Genomic DNA, 16646 nt, shown 5'->3' on the forward strand with positions numbered 1-16646 from the left:
CCCCCCCCCCGGGTGCCGCCGCGCAGTGAACTCTCAGCGGGGTACTCGACGCGGACACATCATTGGTGGCGACATTTGCCCGTTCTCGTGCGACGTACTTGCGCTACGATGTAGTAGTTTTGTGTCGCATTGCCGCATTGCCTCACCCACCGCGCCGAGGGTCACACCGAAGCGTTAAAAGGGAAACGTCGTCGTCCGGGCAGAGTATTCGAACCCACGGCTCTATACGCGTGACGACACCATTGTGGCTCGCACAATAGGCCGACTGGACGCTGGATCGAGCGAGCGAGAGAGTCCAATACACACTGCTGCACAAGGCTGAGAGCGAACTGCAGAGACTCTGGCCCCCGCCCGCCCCGCCCGACCGGAGACAACCCATTCTCTTTTTGTTGAAATATGGGAAAAAAAGAACGAAAAATAATGTGCTTCGCCGTCGTTCGCGCGGCTCCAGTAAGTTGCCATGGGAATGCCGCGCACCCTCTCACCATCTCTCTCTGTTCGTGCATGACTAATATGGCCAGTGCAGAGAAACCCCTTCGCCCTCTGCTCACCTCCCTCCTTTTCGGACCGGATCTCACGTCCCTCTCCCTCGCAAACAACGCACCACACAACACTCACACACGCTGCAGGAATGCGTGCCGATCAACTGCACACACTGCCTCCCCTATACCTATCAATGGTGGCGTTGTGGTGGTGTAAATGGAAACAAGAACACGGCTTCAGCACAAGTCTTCTCGCTCGCTCGCACGCTCGGTCACCCACTCACTCACTCACTAAACACAAGAACTAGAGCAGCAACGACAAGCTTAGCGTCCTCGGTGACGGTGGGGCGGAGTGTTGCAGCACGGCCCGACCACACCCCCCGCCGGGCAGGACCATGCGGATTGGAACGCTGCTCGCCTTCTCAAAGTCAAGGTTCGCGGCCCCCGCGCTCGCCTGTCGCCCCGGGGGTCCCGCCCGACTGGACCGGGACCACCGCCTCCGCGAGACAGGCCGGGCCGGACGGACTAGCGTTGGGGCGTCACGGGGGGAGAACTAACTCAGGACTATGGGCGTCGTCGCGGGAGTTCGGTTCGCAATAAAACACGCACCAGCAATTAAAATCACAATCTGCTCTAAGCAGGGGGCCAGTAGTAGCCTGACGGGCCGGGCTGTGTTGTTCTGTATGGTTTCATCTCTCTTTGGTAGTCCTATGCCCAACTTTCAGGTGCCCTATGAGTACCTAAGCGAGGTCTATGACGCGGCCAAAACTGTCCCGTCCCACGTCGTTTGATCTGTTGACCCGCACGCCCATAGTGAGGCAACCCCGCCCCGCCGCGCGCTCTATTGACAGGGGGGCTGCCCGGGCCGTCGTCGGGTCCTTGCCCGGGGCTCCCGCGCCTTGACCTGCCCTGTCCTGGGACCGCGGCGGCTGTCTCCACACACATAGAGCCCCGTGGCGGCGGTGGCATCACCATAGGATCGCACGGCACGCCGCGTGTTGTTTTCTTCGACCGGTCGCCATCCCAGTTGTAGTTATGTATCCCCCAACTTTTTTGCCCGTCGTGTGCGCTCGGACGTGTGGTTTTCGTTTTTCGCGCCGATCTCGACCGACACCACCGGCCGGAGAAAGGTCTGCTGCGGCGGCACGCGCCGGGCTCATTGTGGCCGAGGAAGGAGTCGTGTTTCCGCGCGGGGTTTAATGATCCCAGAGCGAGCGCGGCGCCGGTTACACTGTGTGCATACACTGCTTCGGGCACATCCGCATCGGGGGCCCGTCAACTATCTCCGGATGTCGGGTGACAGAGTCGTTTTGAAGTGGGCGAAAAATGTTTCGAAGCTTGTACTTTTGTTTTTCGGCGCCTATGAGAGTCGGGGTAGGCCGCCCCGCAATACACGCATGCACTGCAAACGAGATTTTGCCTACCCAGCAGGCGCTATGAGAGCTTAGACAGGCTGCCTTTGGCAGGTTCGCAGCGGAGAATGACGGGTGGACTTTCTGAACGATGCCTTATCTACTACTCACGCCTAGATTGAGGAACACAGCAAACCTTCACTTCCGCTCCAGCTGCCCTTGAGTGTACTTTGTTTCATTCTCCTCCGTCCTGAGTATTTTTCCAAATTCGCTCAAACCAAACTTACGACAACGTTATTGATCGTAGATCTTACACATGCACATCGTTAGTAAATTGGATATTCGGCACCTTGAGTCCCAGAGAAATAAAGAGGGATGGCGTTCCCTCGCAAGGCACAGCCACCATGTGCCCACGCGTGGTACTCAACGTGTTAAAGTACTTTTACAGTGCACTGGACGAATATGTAACCCGCGCGCAAAAGGTTCGACTTTTGTGCTGTTTTGTAACCACTCAAATCGAAGTGATGAAGCGGACTGTGTTGAATGTTTTTTTATTTTTAATTTTTTTTTAGATGCCCTGCCCATTGCATGATTACTGCTGCTGAGTTCCATAGTCAAGTATTAAATGAAAATGTTGCTGTTGCAGGAGCGGCAGCAGTGCTGCTGCTGGCGCTGGTGGTCAGCGGCGCGGAGGAGGAGAAGAAGAAGGCAGCGGAGCCCGCCGAGGAGAGCAAGCAGGGCAAGGAGCTCATCATGCTGGAGCTGGAGAGGGTCGTCGACTCGAGGGACAAGCGGCAGACGGAGGGCGAGGCCGACTTCACGAACAAAGAGGTAATTAACAGCTTTACAGTTAGGTAAATTGTGAAAACCGAGGTGAAGCCCTCGGAAAAGCACAGAGTAACAAGTACATTATTCAAGAGAGACTTTGGACACTCGGCGTCACGGAGTGTGGTGAAAGGGGATCGCTGCTGTTTGTTTGGTGCGAATGGAACCTTTCGGTCCAAGGACATGCATGCCCTGCCTTTCAGGCCCGTGACCCGAAAAACCAGAACTGGTCCATTCAACTACACTGAGTCATGTCGGGTCGGGAGCCACGCCCGTCGCACGGCTCAGCGCAGCGCACATGCGCCGGCCGGGCGCGATACCTTGGCCGCGGCCACCCTAACAACTTTCCAGCTTCTCGGGTAATCAAATGTTTATGCAAACGACACGCGGCGTTGAACTTCCGCGTGCGTTGCGCGATCACAGATTATATTATTACTATTATAAAGTTAAAAGGTAGTGTGGGGGAAATAAAAAAGCGGTGGTTTGAGGGGAAAAAAGGAGTCTTGGTGCAATGTCATGATGCGGAGGCGAGCCTTTATGGGCAGACCTGTCCCGCCTACCGGAGACTGCCAATAGGCTGCCGATCAATTAGAGACAGGCGGAGACAGTGCAGAGGGGGAAGAGCTAGGCGGAGAACGGGACGGGGATGTCGCAATAGTTGAGCCGGTAAGTGTGAGGAGAGAGGGGAGAGGGAGAGAGAGGTGAGAGGGGGAGACCCGATACAAAGTAGGAGAGTGCGCTATTCCCACGGTGCCTGGTCTGTCCCGGTGAGGCGTGTGCGCGGGCCCCCTCAGAGGGGCGAAGAGAGGGGGATTTAGAAAGATATTAGAAAGATATTAGAAAGATGTTGATTACATCAATAATCCTCAGTAGTGTTGTTCATAGTCTCATCTCCCATGGTGCGGGTTTTGGCTGCAGATACATTCGCCTTTGCCTACAAAAATGTGTTTCCAGGTGCCTCCCGAATACCTGAGCCTGCTGCAGCAGCTCCAGGGCGCCGAGGGTGCTCCCGGCCCCGCCGACGGCCAGCCACCGGTGCAGCAGTACTACATCTCCAGGTGAGTTCGTTTAGTCAGTGTACCAAATAGTTGGGCGGACAGCTTGGCAGCGACAGCGACAATACGCCCTGACCATGCAGTGACTCAGCTTGCGGAGCGGTCTAACATACTCTGCGTTGGTTTAAGCTTTTGACCTACCCCGTGCTGGCCGACCGGCCGGCCCCGCCGGGCTACATAACCGCAGAGCCACGGCGGGGCGGGGCGGGACTCCGAATCAGGTTAGGCGGACGAGCTATCCGGATACGCCCTTCTTCTTGGCGGGAAATGTCACTCGCTACTCGGAGTATGTGTTTGGTGTCACTTTAACGGTCTGCAAAAAAGCCTGCTACGCCCATGCTTAACAAAGCATAAGCATAGCGACATTTTAAGCAGATGATACCTTAATACATCTACACAAAACAAAAAAACATATGCAAACGTTTCTTTGTGTTTTTCTATTTTTAAAAGGCAAAATTATCCGATTTAAAAAAATTACACTCTTTATCAAACCCAACAAATTCTAGTGTCCACGGATTTATTTATTTTTGAAAAAGAAAATTATCATTCTACCGGACCGTATCTCACTGCTTAAGTCCAACATTCTAATTTGTCTGGAAAGCTCTTTCCTCAAAGCACAGAGACGCTTGATCTACCATCCGTCTTCTTTCGACATCGGGGACGCGTCGTTGTTTCAGGACGGTCTCTCAGTTTTACATCTGGCGTGCCGAGTCGTCGTTCAAGAGTATATAAGCTAGTGACGGCGGGCTGGCGCGCCACCGCCGGGGCTCAGCCGGCCAATCAGAGTGAACGTCAAAAGTGTATTCATGGCGTTAGGGGGCGGCGACATTCTGAATAGGTCACAGTCTGGCGGAGCGGCGAGGAGCGTACGGCGGGTACGGCGCGAGGGTTCATAATTCGTGCAGATGAGAGTCTGCACCGGCCGGCCGATCCGCCACAGCCATGCAACGTAACGCACAGGCGGAGTCTCGCAAAAGAAAAATAAACGGATCAAATGAATTCAATTAGTACGCGAAGGTCTTTGCAGAATTCATAAATAGGAAATTAGCCGAAATTAGCCCCTCTTGTATAGAGGGAGTCTTTACGGGACTGCCTGGAAATATTCTATATCCAGGCAAAAAACTATTAGCGTTTTCGAAGAACGAATAACGAGTTGAGTCGCACAGCTGCTTGGACACCTTCGATTTACAGTTTAGTGCATGACCTGACCAAACATCGCCAACAGGTCGAGCAGGCGCGGTCCCAGCCGAACGGAGTTGGCGGCGCAGTGAAGTGGAGCTGGCAACTCCGTTTGGCGGAAGAGTGTGGGCCTGCTCGTTTCTTCTGTATGTGATCTTATTTGACAAATGGTCCACAGCCAAAATAATAACACCTCATTTCTGATAATTTCCTCGTCAGAGCACTTAGCTAACCACCTGCAAAGCACAAAGTGACAAACTGACTGTCCTGCCGCAGGACTCCGTCCGGGGTGATCTCTGGTGGGCCGCTGGACCGGTCCCCGCAGCGCTTCACCCCGGCCCCCGGCGAGCCGCGGCCCTTCCGCCCCCGCGACCCGGTGCTCAACGCCATCTCGCGCCAGAACTCGGAGCTGCAGGCCGAGTACCAGCGCAAGGCCATCCGCGACCAGGAGACGGTGTTCCTCGCGCCGCGCGGCCCCGTCGGCTCCGACCCTCCGCGCGCCGGGCCGCTGGCGCTGGCCGGCCTGTACCGCGGCGGCCAGCCTCCCCCGCAGCCGCAGCCCGGCCTGGGCCCCGTGCCCCGCGGCCAGTCCCTCGGGCTCGCCGCCGCCCAGCCCCAGCTGCAGGCCTACGGCGCGCACGACGCCCGCCTGAGAGCCGCCTTGCAGAGTGCCGACGTCATCCAGTCCCCCCAGGTGAGGTGACATCGGGCTCGGTCGGCCATTTCGTTTCATCCGTTTTGAGTCTCGTGCCAAAATCCTCTCTCTGTGCTTGCCCGCAGCCTCAGTACATCTCCCCCCAGTACGTGCAGCAGCTGCAGGCGCGTGGACTGGCCGCCCTGAGCGGTGGCCCTGCCTCCGAGCTCAGCCTGGTGCGCGAGGCGGCGCAGCAGCAACAGCTGCAGCTGCAGAGTCGGCAGCCGCAGCCGCAACAGCTACAGTTGCAGCCCGTGCCACGCGCGCAGCCCCAGCCCCAGCAGCAACCCCAGCCCCAGCAGTTCATCAACTTCCAGGTGCGTGAGGAGCGGGAGTAGTCTTGACGCCCTCGTGGATGATAAAGAATGGACCACAGCACGGGGCCCTGTAGTGCCTACCGTCATTATCCATGGTGCCTAGTGTGCATTACGGTCCCGAGCGACCAGGCAATCCCCCGGCAGGCGTTACAGGACATTTGAATAGATGAAATGGGCTAATGACAACGTATTTTCTAGTCTCTTTGCGGCTCACTTTTTGAAGGGGTTATTTTAAATCCCACGTCCGTTACATTTTTGTATGCGTATATACTTCAATGTCAACGCAATTGAAATACTCTAATTTTAAATACTCTATTGTTTTTTGACAGGAGCTGAGTCCAGCAGAGCAGAGATTCGTCCAGCGCCAACAAGAGCAGGAGACCGCACCGCCCCCAGGACCTCGGTATGTGCTCCAGCCTGGCTCACAGCAGCTGCAGGCTCAGATCGCCGCGCAACAGGTGCAGGAGTCCCCGCTGCAGCTGGCGCAGAGGGAGCAGGAGCAGGCCCAGGCTGAGGAGCAGTACTTGCGCGAGACCACCCCCGGCGGTCCCCCTCCGCTGCCCCTGAACCCCGTCCGCTCGCCCCATCAGCTGCAGCTGCAGCAGCAACAACAGCAGGCGCTGCAGCAACAGCTTCAGCAGCAGCTCCAACAACAGCAGCAGCAAGCGCCGCAGCACACCCCCCGCACCGTGTTGCAGCCCTCGCCACTCTACCTCCAGCAGGTGCAACAACTTGCGGAGCAGCAGTCACTGGCCCGCCAGCAGATCGCTGCTCAGCAGCAGCTGGCTCAACAACAGCAGCAGCTGCAGCAGCAGCCCACCGAGGAGGTGCAGTACATCAGGCAGCCCCAGCGCTACGCCGCCCCCGCCAGGCCCGCCCCCGCCCGGGCGGCCCCCGGCCCCCAACTCACCACCCCTCGTTCCTCCATCTACGTGTCCACGGCCACGGCTAGTCCCGTGTCCCGCGCGCCCGCGCCGCCGCAACAGCCCCGCCAGTCCGTCACCCTGGAGCAGCTGCTGGCCGCCGGCGCCGAGGAGGTCGACAGCGGCTCCAAGCAGGCTGGTCTGCCCGTCGTCCGCCTGCCCGCCAGCTCCAAGACTCTGAGCCAGACCGACCTGCAGCAGCTCATCGATGCCGGCTTTGACGTGTCCCCCGTCCCCGAGGCCCGCGACCCCACGGCAACGGCGTATTACCGGTCGAGCGCGGCCGGCGACTACCAGGCGCAGCAGGCGGCCGCGCAGAGGTTCGCGCCCATCGTGGTCCCGGAGCAGGCGCCGCAGCCCCGGCTGTCGGCACGGCAGCGACAGGCGCTGCTGCAGGCGCAGGAGGACGCCTACCTGCAGGCCGCGCAGCAGGCGCAGCAGGGCCGGGGGGTGCGCCTCGGCAGCAGCGGCAACTGATCGCAGCGCAGCGGCCAAGAGTTACCACACCTGCCAAAATAAATGTCCACGGGGGCCAAAGACACAATATTTTATCTCATACGTCAGGCACATTCATGTTCATGGTACAAGCTGCCTTGTAGAAAGATATTAGAAAGAAGGCACATTCATGTTCATGGTACAAGCTGCCTTGTCTAAAGTCCACTGCTACCTATGTGTCAGACATACATTAGGTGTTACCGCAGATATATACATCCCCCCTGCTCCCCCACGAGCCATAGCTGATGTCTGATACACGTGAGAGTTACCAACACCAATTGCCAAAATATTGTTAATATTCATTGTAATTAGCTTTTGTGATCTATTTTTGGTGAACTGAGAATTGTTAGACCATTATTTTTTGTTACGTGAGTTTTCGAGAGAAGCCGGTTGCGTCCCGGCCTAAGTTATCTTAGTACCTACTTTTGCGTTGGGCCTCCAGCTCACGCGAGTCGTTTGTGCGCGTGAATGTGAGTTTGTGTGAGAGAGAGAGTCTGAGTGATGTATGTTTTTTTTTTTTTTTGTATTTCCTGTACATAATAAGGAGAAAAGTTACCATAGCGTGTAAGAACCGTCCGGGCACAGAAGACTTGTGTATTTTTTTTTTTTTTTTTTTTTGTATTTCCTGTACATAATAAGGAGAAAAGTTACCATAGCGTGTAAGAACCGTCCGGGCACAGAAGACTTGTGTATTTACCTCAGGTGGCGAGCTGACCAAAGAAAAAGAATAATGATACAATTACACTCTGTTTTTGTAAAACTTGGCAGAAGCGCGTTTTCCACAAGTCCTTTGCGACCGACCTGAGGTAGATGTTGTGTTTATTGTGCAAACGGATCAAGATGTATTATAGTATGTGACTTTTTAAAAAAAATTGTCAACGACATGTAGGGTTTTTGTTTTTGTCAAAATAAACATCCCTAGCTCAAAACTCTATCCAACTCGTGTTTCCTCCTTCCCTTCCTCTGCGCACATCGGTCAAATGTTGCATACTTCACCCTACGCAATTACCTCTTCCATAGCCAGATCGGATTAAGCTGACGTTATTGTGGCCACAAACCCATTCCGACCATTGAAGTGCCCAAAGACTGCGGTGGAATGAGCAAAGTATTCCCCTATTTATTTATTTTTATTTTTGTCCTGGTGGGGGAGGGGGGGAAGGGTGCGATCATAACGACGCACTCATTTCTAAAGTTGGTTCGGATAAAGCTGCCCGTGGCCGTGTCGGTTGAAGTTACAACTGTGTAGCTGCAAACAGGGACGTGGCGCCCGCCCACCCGCCACCCGCAGACGGTGTGTGGCGAATGGGCTGCCTATACCGCAGGCGCTATAGGTAGGTTGGAGCCGCAGCTTGAGCCGCAGCCACTCAGCTCCACCGGGCTTTTCATACCATAGGTCGTGTTTGACTAGCGAAGAATCTGGTGTCTCTTAAAATGATGCTTCACATTCAAAACCATTGGCGTAGAGTTCATATTGAATCATTGTGTAAAAATGTCGAGACAGATCAAGGGCCTATCCAGTAACATGCATCCTACATCCTACATCTATGTTGCCAGATGTTGCAGTTGTCGTTTGTTTTGGTTTGAAATCGCCCAGTTCGGTGAGCGGGGAGAGGTTATGTGACAATGACACGCCCGTAAATGCCCCGCGACGGCCCCGCGAGGTCGCGAAAATTATTCTAGAGGGGTAGATTGCGAGTTCGCGAGGGTGACTCGCGAAGGAGTAACCCGCGAAGTCGCGGGGGTAGGACGCGAGGGGTGACTCGCGAGCGCTGACGGGAGATCCTCGCGGGGGTGACTCGCGAGGTCCTCGCGACAGGACAGGCCGCGGTGCAGGTCCTCACGCGGTTTTCGCGGCTCTCGCGACCTCGCGGGGCCGTCGCGGGGCGTTTACGGGAGTGTTGTTGTCACATAACCTCTCCCCGCTCACCGAACTGGGCGATTTCTGACCAAAACAAACGACAACTGCAACATCTGGCAACATGGTTGTAGGATGTAGGATGCAGGTAACTGGATACAACCCAAAAATAAGCAAGCATCCATGTCTACCAACGTTAAAACAAAATAATTTGAGGAGCGATTATTTCTCGTTTTGAAGGGTATTTTTACAAACCGTTCCAGAGTTGACAATTTCACTGAGATTATTAGTTCTTTTTGTTTGCCAGAGGTAAAACAGTTGTGAGTATTGTGTAAAATTGTGTGATTCAATTTTATCGTTATGTTGGGATAACTTTCGCCCCGGCTGTTGCCAATAACCAGCAATAAAATATTTTGTGACTTCAAGACTTTTCGTTCTTACCCACGATCTACAAAATATATGTGTTATTCGAAGATAGGATTAACACGTTTCAATGATATTTTTCATTGAAAGTTACTGAAAGGGTGAAAATACTTAAGTGGAAGATTGTTTAATAGTTTGGCTATGCTGCACTCTGATACAAACAAAAGAAACAAGAACGAGAGCAGAGCAGAACAAACAACATCATAAACAGCTTTGAGAGAGCGGCTTTTATCTTTACTGTGATAATTTAGAACAATAAAACCAAAATATTGAACTGTGGGAAAGCAGGCAATCGAATTTCGTTTTAAATGTATCTTTTACTACACGTTACTTGAAATGTCACTTCGCGGTTCTTGGAAAGAACTGTTCACTGTGGGGAAATGGGAAGACTGTGCTCATGCCATACATCAGGAATTGAATGGACATAAGATTGTTAATGATGTTCAGCAGCATTCTCTTCGAATCATTCTTGAAAACAACAAATTCGTCTGTCACCAGCTGGTAAAATAGTTCTGTTTGGAAGTCGTGGTGTTTCTGTCCTGATCTACTTTCACATGCAATTGCTTTACTTAACATTCCCTTGCAGAGCAAAGATTGGGATTCCTTTCACATTGAGGATATTTCTCGTAACTGGGCAAAAAGTCATAGCACCATAACAGAACTATTCCACGTTACACATTGTCAGCATACATGTTCTAAGATACCTCTCAATGTTCTACTGTGTGTCACTTCGAACGCCATGTGGTGGAGTATTATGAAAATAGATCCATTACAACAACATTCATGTAGTAGAGAAACTCTATTAATGGCTTCTTCTACCTTGAAAACTGGTAATTTCCAAGCATAATTTCTTTCTATTTTGTGTTCTGTGTAAATTCTAATACACACGTGTCTTTTTTCTTTTGTTTTTTCTAGTGTCAATAACTTACGGAGTGTGGAATGTATACCATCATTCTCTTGGATCCGTAGAAAATGACTTTTTACAGGCAGTAAAGAATATCTCTCCATATCTGCTCAAGCTATCCCCGAAAACATGTTACCTAGCTGTTGAAATCATAGTACTGGGACTCTTAAGCTGGTTGAACGAAGAAAGTCTTTTCCACCAACCCTTAGCTGAATGTCTGAGTATTTTAGATGAAATTAATAGTATTTTGCCTCAAATAAGAGTTCACCTTTCAAATGGTAAGTATGGTGGTTGGTGATTACGGTACCAACCTATTCATTTGCCTTTAACTATTTTAATTATTTATATGCACTTCTATTTTCCTTGGTAGATTCCATTGATACAAACTTTGAAAGTGAAGACCTTGTCAAATTTGGGTGGCTAGACAATGGAGAATTTTTAAGCAAAGCAAATTTAACTGTTATTACTGAGGCATGGGTTATTGTCGAAACCTTGATTTGTCTAAGAGAAAAGACTGACAATCCAAAAAAGAGTAACTTAAAAGCTTTGAGCTATCTGAAGTTAGTTGATCTAGACAATAGCAATTTCTCTGCTCTTATTCATTACATGAAAGGTATAAAAAGCATGAATGCCTATTTTAGCTTCTGAATTACTGTGGCCATGAACGTGATAATTATTATCTATCTACCTAACAGCTTTTGCCCACTTCAATAATGACAATTTAGACAGAAGTTTGTGCCACCTACAGCAGACATCTTTTTCTACATCAAGTCTTTTTATGCAGAGTAGAGTGAATACACTAAAAGGGCAGATTTACCTCCTTCAGAACAAGCCTACCACAGCTTTGGAGGCATTACAAACTGTTGACTATAAACACAAGGAAGTCCAAATACCTTTAAGTGCATATCTTATTACAAAAGCTTATGGAAAGCTTGGAAAAGTCAGCCAGCAATGCAAAGCACTAGCCTTACTATCTGAGGTGAGGTATATTAAATTATTGATTATTAATCAATCATTGCAAGATTGAATTGTCCTATTTTTCTGTGAAGTATTTGTCAACAGAGTCATCTGTGCATCCAATACTTCTTTCTCCAGTATCAGGAATGGAACATAGAATACTTCTTGACGTGCATTCCCAACCAGAAATAAGTTATGATGAAGTTTTGCGTTCTTCTGCAAAAGCACATCTTTCAAATAATGTAAGTTTTAGCACATTGTATTGTTTTATGTTCTATTTAACTATACAATAACTCATAAAAATTCAACTGTGCAGCAACCCAAAGAGGCTGCTGAAAAGTTGATGGAGCTCCTTCACATTAATAGTGTCAACTTTGATTGTGTTGGAGACAAAGCTTCCTTGTGGCAGTTGTCGGAGCTCCTCCATGATACTGCCGCTACCCTCCTTGAAGCCCAATCTGCTTATGATGCTCAGCAAGTTTGTGAAGCAGCCGTTCAATTCTTCTCAAGCCAACCATTATCAGGTAGCACACACAAATAAGGAGATTATCTTGTAATTATCTAACTCACTACTTTCTTTCCTGCCACTGTCCTTTTTTTTTTTTTCAGATGAATCAACTACTCTCGGCATTGAGTCAATGAAAGAAGACATCATAGCTCTTCTTTTACTTGCCCATGCAAAAGACACTCAACATTCCAGTGATGTTAATAACATTTTAAACAGGTTTCCCATCTTTTTGAAAATCTCTTTTCATACTTTTTAAATATAATCTACTACCTAATGCGTCCTTCTTTTCATTGTAGGTGTGCAAAAGTACTTCAAGACTTTGTTGATAAAACTACGAAAGATCAGGCTATCCAAGAAGAATCAGTACTGCTATGTCGGGCATTACTTGCAAGGACGTACTTGCATAAAGCAATACTGAATCTTAAAAAAAAGTTTTCAGATGATGCTGTTGCCTGTTTTCAAAGGGCTCTTAGCTGGAAAACTGGTTAGAACTGCTTAAAATATACTTATAATTAGTGAGTCATTATGAACTTGTCTTAAAAATTAATTTCTTTTGATATGCAGATGATCCTGAAGTTATTCTTCACTTTATCCATGCTCTTTTGGAAAATAATAAATTCGATGAATGTTTGGCTTTGTGGGAAATGTACAAAGATGCTGAAAGATCTACCCAAAATAAATCAGAGTCTATTGCTATAAATTATCTCCTTGGAGACCGAATGGGTATAGACGATAGGGAAGAAGTAATTTGTCGCATACAATCTCTTAGCACGAGCTGAGTCCAAACCACAGTCTCATCTCAAAGCCGGGCAGTATAATGTTGTAACCATAAGTATTACCTCAATTATGATCATAAATTTACCAATAAACTCAAGACAAGTCAAATTAATTTTCAAATTTGTATATAATGACACCTCAACCCTGGGATGAGCCTTTACCCTGCAGCAACCCTGACATTGCTCCTGATGATGTACACTATTACTTGACACGTTCAGTGCAACTGTGCATCTAGGGGGTTGCATAAACCAGCAAAGCGTGATCACATTGTGGCCACGCCACACTGAACGTGTAAAAACGTATCAACAATAATACTACCCTACTTGCAAATGAGTGTTACTCGGTCACATCAAGAGACCAGGTGTTCTTGGTACCTCGACGCATTTTAGACAAGTATATTCTGGATACATCCACATGGCTGAGATTTATGCGCGCCGTGACGGGGTAGCGGAGACGCGGGCGCGGGGCGCGGGGACTCTCCGCTCGCCGGCTGGGCTGCAGCCGCGCAACAGAGGCACCTCGGAGGCGGCCCGGGGGCGGCGCGCGGCGCGGGCAGCGCTGTGCGTGAAAGGCGGGGACGGGGACGGGGGTGAAGGGCACGGCCAGCCCGGCAGCCCGGTATTGATCGGGACTCTGGGCGGAGCGAGCCGAGCCGGGCGCGGCAAGGTGGCAGCCCGGCCCCCGCCCGCAGCCACCCCCGCCCCGCCCGGCCGAACCACCCCCCACGACCCACCCCTTTGACGGCTCGCCTCGGCCGTGTCAGCTGGTGGGGGTGGCCCACCCGGTGGGCTTGCCTGCGAGTGAAAGGGACCGAGCCCGCGCAGCCAGTCGCGCTGTGGCCGGACGGCGGGCAGGCCGACCGCCCCGCCTCGCCCCGCCCAGCCCCGCCACGCCCCGCCGCCCCGCCGAGGAGCAGGCCGCCGCAGGCCGCGAGCTCGCAGGGGTGCCATGGGGCCCGCCTCGAGCAGGGACCCCGCCGAGGAGTCGGGCCAGGGCGACGACGGCCTGGACGACGAGGACGACGCGCAGCGGCTCAAGGAGGAGCTGTACGCGCGCGCCAGCGCCATCGCAGCCTTCCATCGGCGGGACACGGTGAGCTCCAGGGGTGGACGGGGACGGGAGGGGGTCAGACCGGTTCGACAGGGAAAAGAGGGGGGTGCATGTTCCCTGTTTATTCGCTAGCGCGAATCAATGTGTTACCTAACGTTACCACCCTAGCGTTTATGAAGGGTGTTCCAGGTGTTTGGAGCGGCGAGGAGAGGGTGGGTGTGGGGACCTCCCCGCGCCTGACGTTGTTATACACTGTTGGTTCCGGGGGCTACTTTAATCCTTACCCCATCATCCTAGCGGACAAAGGACAGCACCACTCTGCTCTGTGGCGGCGGCGCTACTTCGGCGTGCTGATGGGAACAAAGACAGGCCATCCAAGGGTGGGGGGCCGGGCCGGCGTGGCCACCGCGCCGGGGCGGCAGGGTCAGGGGACGCCGCCGCCGGTGCGTGCAAGGAGAGGGGCTGAAGTCCCTCGCGCAAAGCCCTCCCGGAAGGTCCTCCCGGAAAGCCCTTCTCAGCCCTCCCCGCCGGTGGGTCAGTGTGCCAGGAGGCGGGCCAGCAGGCCCGCGCGGCGCGACGGCACACCTTTCAAGGGCCCCGCCGCCGACCGGGAGGAGGGAAAAGGGCGGGAATGGAGAGGGTGGCGGGTGGGAGCGGCGGGGCGAGGCGCGTGTCTGCAGGGCTGCAGCAGCGGCGCCGCGCTGCACCACCATGCACCCCCGCCCCCCGCGCGGGCCGTCAGCCGGCGACGGCGAGATACCCAGCAGGACTGGTGCTTCACCCCCACCCCTCACTCCAGGCGAGAGGAAGGGGAGGTTACGTCGTTGTGTTTCACGGGAAATCCCGCGGGCGGGCTCTCCTTGTGAGAAATAATTGGACGAGGAGGGTGGTGGGTGAGAGAGCGCGAACGATCGGGCGGGGGTGGCGACTAACTGGGCTGGGCGGTCAAAGCGAGAGATTGGGCGAGGGTGGTCACTAACTGGGCTGGGCCAGACAAAGCGAGGAATTGGGCGAGTGAGGTGTGGTCACTAACTAGGCTGGGTGGGTGCCAATGCGAGCACTGAGAGAAATGTTTCGTTGCAGTGATAAAAAAATGTTCGATCAGTCCGGATTAGTCATGGCCATCAAAATTTTAGTCACAGCAACTAAACTTTTGGTTACAGCAACCGAAATTTCGGTTACAGCAACCGAAATTTCGGTTACAGCAACTAAAATTTTGATGCCTGTGACTAAGCCGGACTGACCGAACAAAATTTGGTCGTGGGTATCAAAATTTTGATGGCTGCAACGAAACATTTCTCTCAGTGAGGGACTGGACGAGGGTAGCGGCTAACTGGGCTGGGCATCAGGATCAGGGTCTCGGTCGGGGTGTTGCCACTCCTACCGTCAGTAAGTGCCCGCTCGGCCAGCCAGCCAGAGGTCGGGTCGGATGAAGGCTGGGCTGGTGGCTAAGTTGGCCTGGCTACCGGTGGCTGCCGCCGCCGATGCTGTCGACTGTCGGCCGTGTCACCGGGACACCGTGGGGAAGGGGAAGGAAGTTGAGCTGAGCGTGCCGATGCTCTCTGCATGCGAGGCGGGTGGTTGGGGTTGGGGGTTGGGGGTGGCGATCGACTCGCCCCGTAACGGAACGGCACACATCACGACGGCACGCTCTACAGCGGACCGTTACGACATATAAACGGATTCACCGTCTTGCTCGCCCCGACCCTGAACCCGTCCGCCTTGCTGTCACCAAATCCTCCTGTCTCTCTTGTATGCCTCCCCCAAGACAAGGCCAGCGCTTTCCCTGGAATCGGCCCTCTTTCCCACGCCTCACGACGCCCCGGAGCGGGGCAGCACAGCGGCGTGGCGTGGCCCCCACCCGGCCAGCGCCTGTGGGTAGGCCACGTGACGCTCCGTGCGCACGGGTGCGTCGGGGCCGCGGCTGCTGCCTACCCGCCGGGCGCTCTCACCCGCGACGGAGCAGCTGAGCTGCTGAGCTAGCCGCACGCGCGCCTCGCCCAGCCATCATGGTCACGTACACCGAAAGCTTTAGTAATCAATAACGCCCTGCCCTAACCTGACGACGAATTTCGCACGCAGTAACTACCACGAAAACGTTTCGTGATCCAATCTGACGGTATCCCCCCCCCCTGTCCGAAACGAGAAAGTTATCACGTGAAAAGTAGCACCGGAACAATAGCTTTTAACAGAGTTGGTTAAGGAGACAACAGGGAAAACATTCTCACCTTTCTTGTTTTCCATAATATGAATGTGCGCGTTGACAGTAAACGCGTAGGCGCCCGCGCCGTCACTGTAGTCGTAAGCCTGTGAACAGAACAGAACGATTTAACTGACTTCGTGCGATGTAATTTATGGTTCTCACAGAAATTTGATGGCATTCCAAGTTAAACAAATACATATGATTTTGGTAGGACAGGCCCTCTGTCACATAGCCAGATTCAGAACTTAAAAATTGATAGTCCTGTACTCAACTACCACCACTTCATGAAAACCCTGTGCTCCTCATTGATTCCGCTGCGGAGGCAAGTCATGATTTTGAGGGGGGCCGAATCGTCAATACGGGTTATGACCTCGCCCTTCTGTAATCATGCCAATTATCGGGGTCTCTGACCTCATTGCAAGCGGAGGGGTCACGGCGGCGGCGGCAGCTTTTGGTCCTGTACTTGTGACCCAGTTTATGCTGCCCGGTGATAGTCGGCCCGCTTATCACTGAGAAAGTGTCCGTGAGGGCGAGTGCGTCCCACCGGCCAGGCCCGGCCAGGCCCGTCTCGAGTGCTCTATTTGGCTCCGTTTTATGATCAGCTGTTCGGGACGGAAGGCTGCTCGAGGCGCCATGCCCGCGTCCGA

The 16646-nt window shown here is 52.9% G+C and overlaps 3 protein-coding genes across 8 annotated transcripts in view; all 3 read left to right on the forward strand.

Moving 5' to 3' along the window:
* Positions 1-7855, forward strand: part of LOC113203889 (putative uncharacterized protein DDB_G0271606) — a 17841-nt gene extending 9986 nt beyond the window's left edge. The window contains exons 2-7 of the mRNA XM_052268445.1: positions 2481-2665; positions 3614-3717; positions 5170-5587; positions 5674-5904; positions 6234-7391; positions 7445-7855. Coding sequence (XP_052124405.1) covers positions 2481-2665; positions 3614-3717; positions 5170-5587; positions 5674-5904; positions 6234-7304 — 2009 coding nt within the window. The 3' untranslated portion in view covers positions 7305-7391; positions 7445-7855. The remainder of the gene's footprint in view (positions 1-2480; positions 2666-3613; positions 3718-5169; positions 5588-5673; positions 5905-6233; positions 7392-7444) is intronic.
* A 1899-nt stretch (positions 7856-9754) lies between these two features.
* Positions 9755-12858, forward strand: LOC113203947 (uncharacterized). Its single transcript, XM_026418904.2, has 10 exons — positions 9755-10101; positions 10187-10430; positions 10516-10782; positions 10875-11117; positions 11200-11483; positions 11554-11703; positions 11778-11985; positions 12071-12185; positions 12266-12453; positions 12534-12858. The coding sequence occupies exons 1-10, from the start codon at positions 9937-9939 to the stop codon at positions 12746-12748; spliced, it is 2079 nt and encodes a 692-aa protein (XP_026274689.1). The 5' UTR covers positions 9755-9936; the 3' UTR covers positions 12749-12858.
* Positions 12859-13596: 738 nt separating this feature from the next.
* The window catches only part of LOC113203957 (uncharacterized), a 50562-nt gene continuing 47512 nt past the window's right edge, over positions 13597-16646 (forward strand). For 2 of the 6 annotated variants that reach the window (XM_026418927.2, XM_026418928.2), the window contains exon 1: positions 13597-13838. In XM_026418927.2, the coding sequence (XP_026274712.1) occupies positions 13695-13838 (144 nt within the window). In that variant the 5' untranslated portion in view covers positions 13597-13694. The remainder of the gene's footprint in view (positions 13839-16646) is intronic. The other 4 variants (XM_026418923.2, XM_026418922.2, XM_026418924.2 and 1 more) reach the window with 4 other exon arrangements.

This window comes from Frankliniella occidentalis, unplaced genomic scaffold (assembly GCF_000697945.3).
Source record: "Frankliniella occidentalis isolate FOCC.00 unplaced genomic scaffold, Focc_3.1 Scaffold69, whole genome shotgun sequence".
Taxonomy (NCBI): domain Eukaryota; kingdom Metazoa; phylum Arthropoda; class Insecta; order Thysanoptera; family Thripidae; genus Frankliniella; species Frankliniella occidentalis.

What these genes read in the sequence shown, in the direction of transcription:
- LOC113203947 (XM_026418904.2), top strand. Translation starts at nt 9,937, where the DNA reads ATGTCACTTCGCGGTTCTTGGAAAGAACTGTTCACTGTGGGGAAATGG. An exon ending in TTCTTCTACCTTGAAAACTG is followed by an intron (nt 10,431 to 10,515) that starts GTAATTTCCAAG and finishes TGTTTTTTCTAG; the next exon opens with TGTCAATAACTTACGGAGTG. An exon ending in AAGAGTTCACCTTTCAAATG is followed by an intron (nt 10,783 to 10,874) that starts GTAAGTATGGTG and finishes TTTCCTTGGTAG; the next exon opens with ATTCCATTGATACAAACTTT.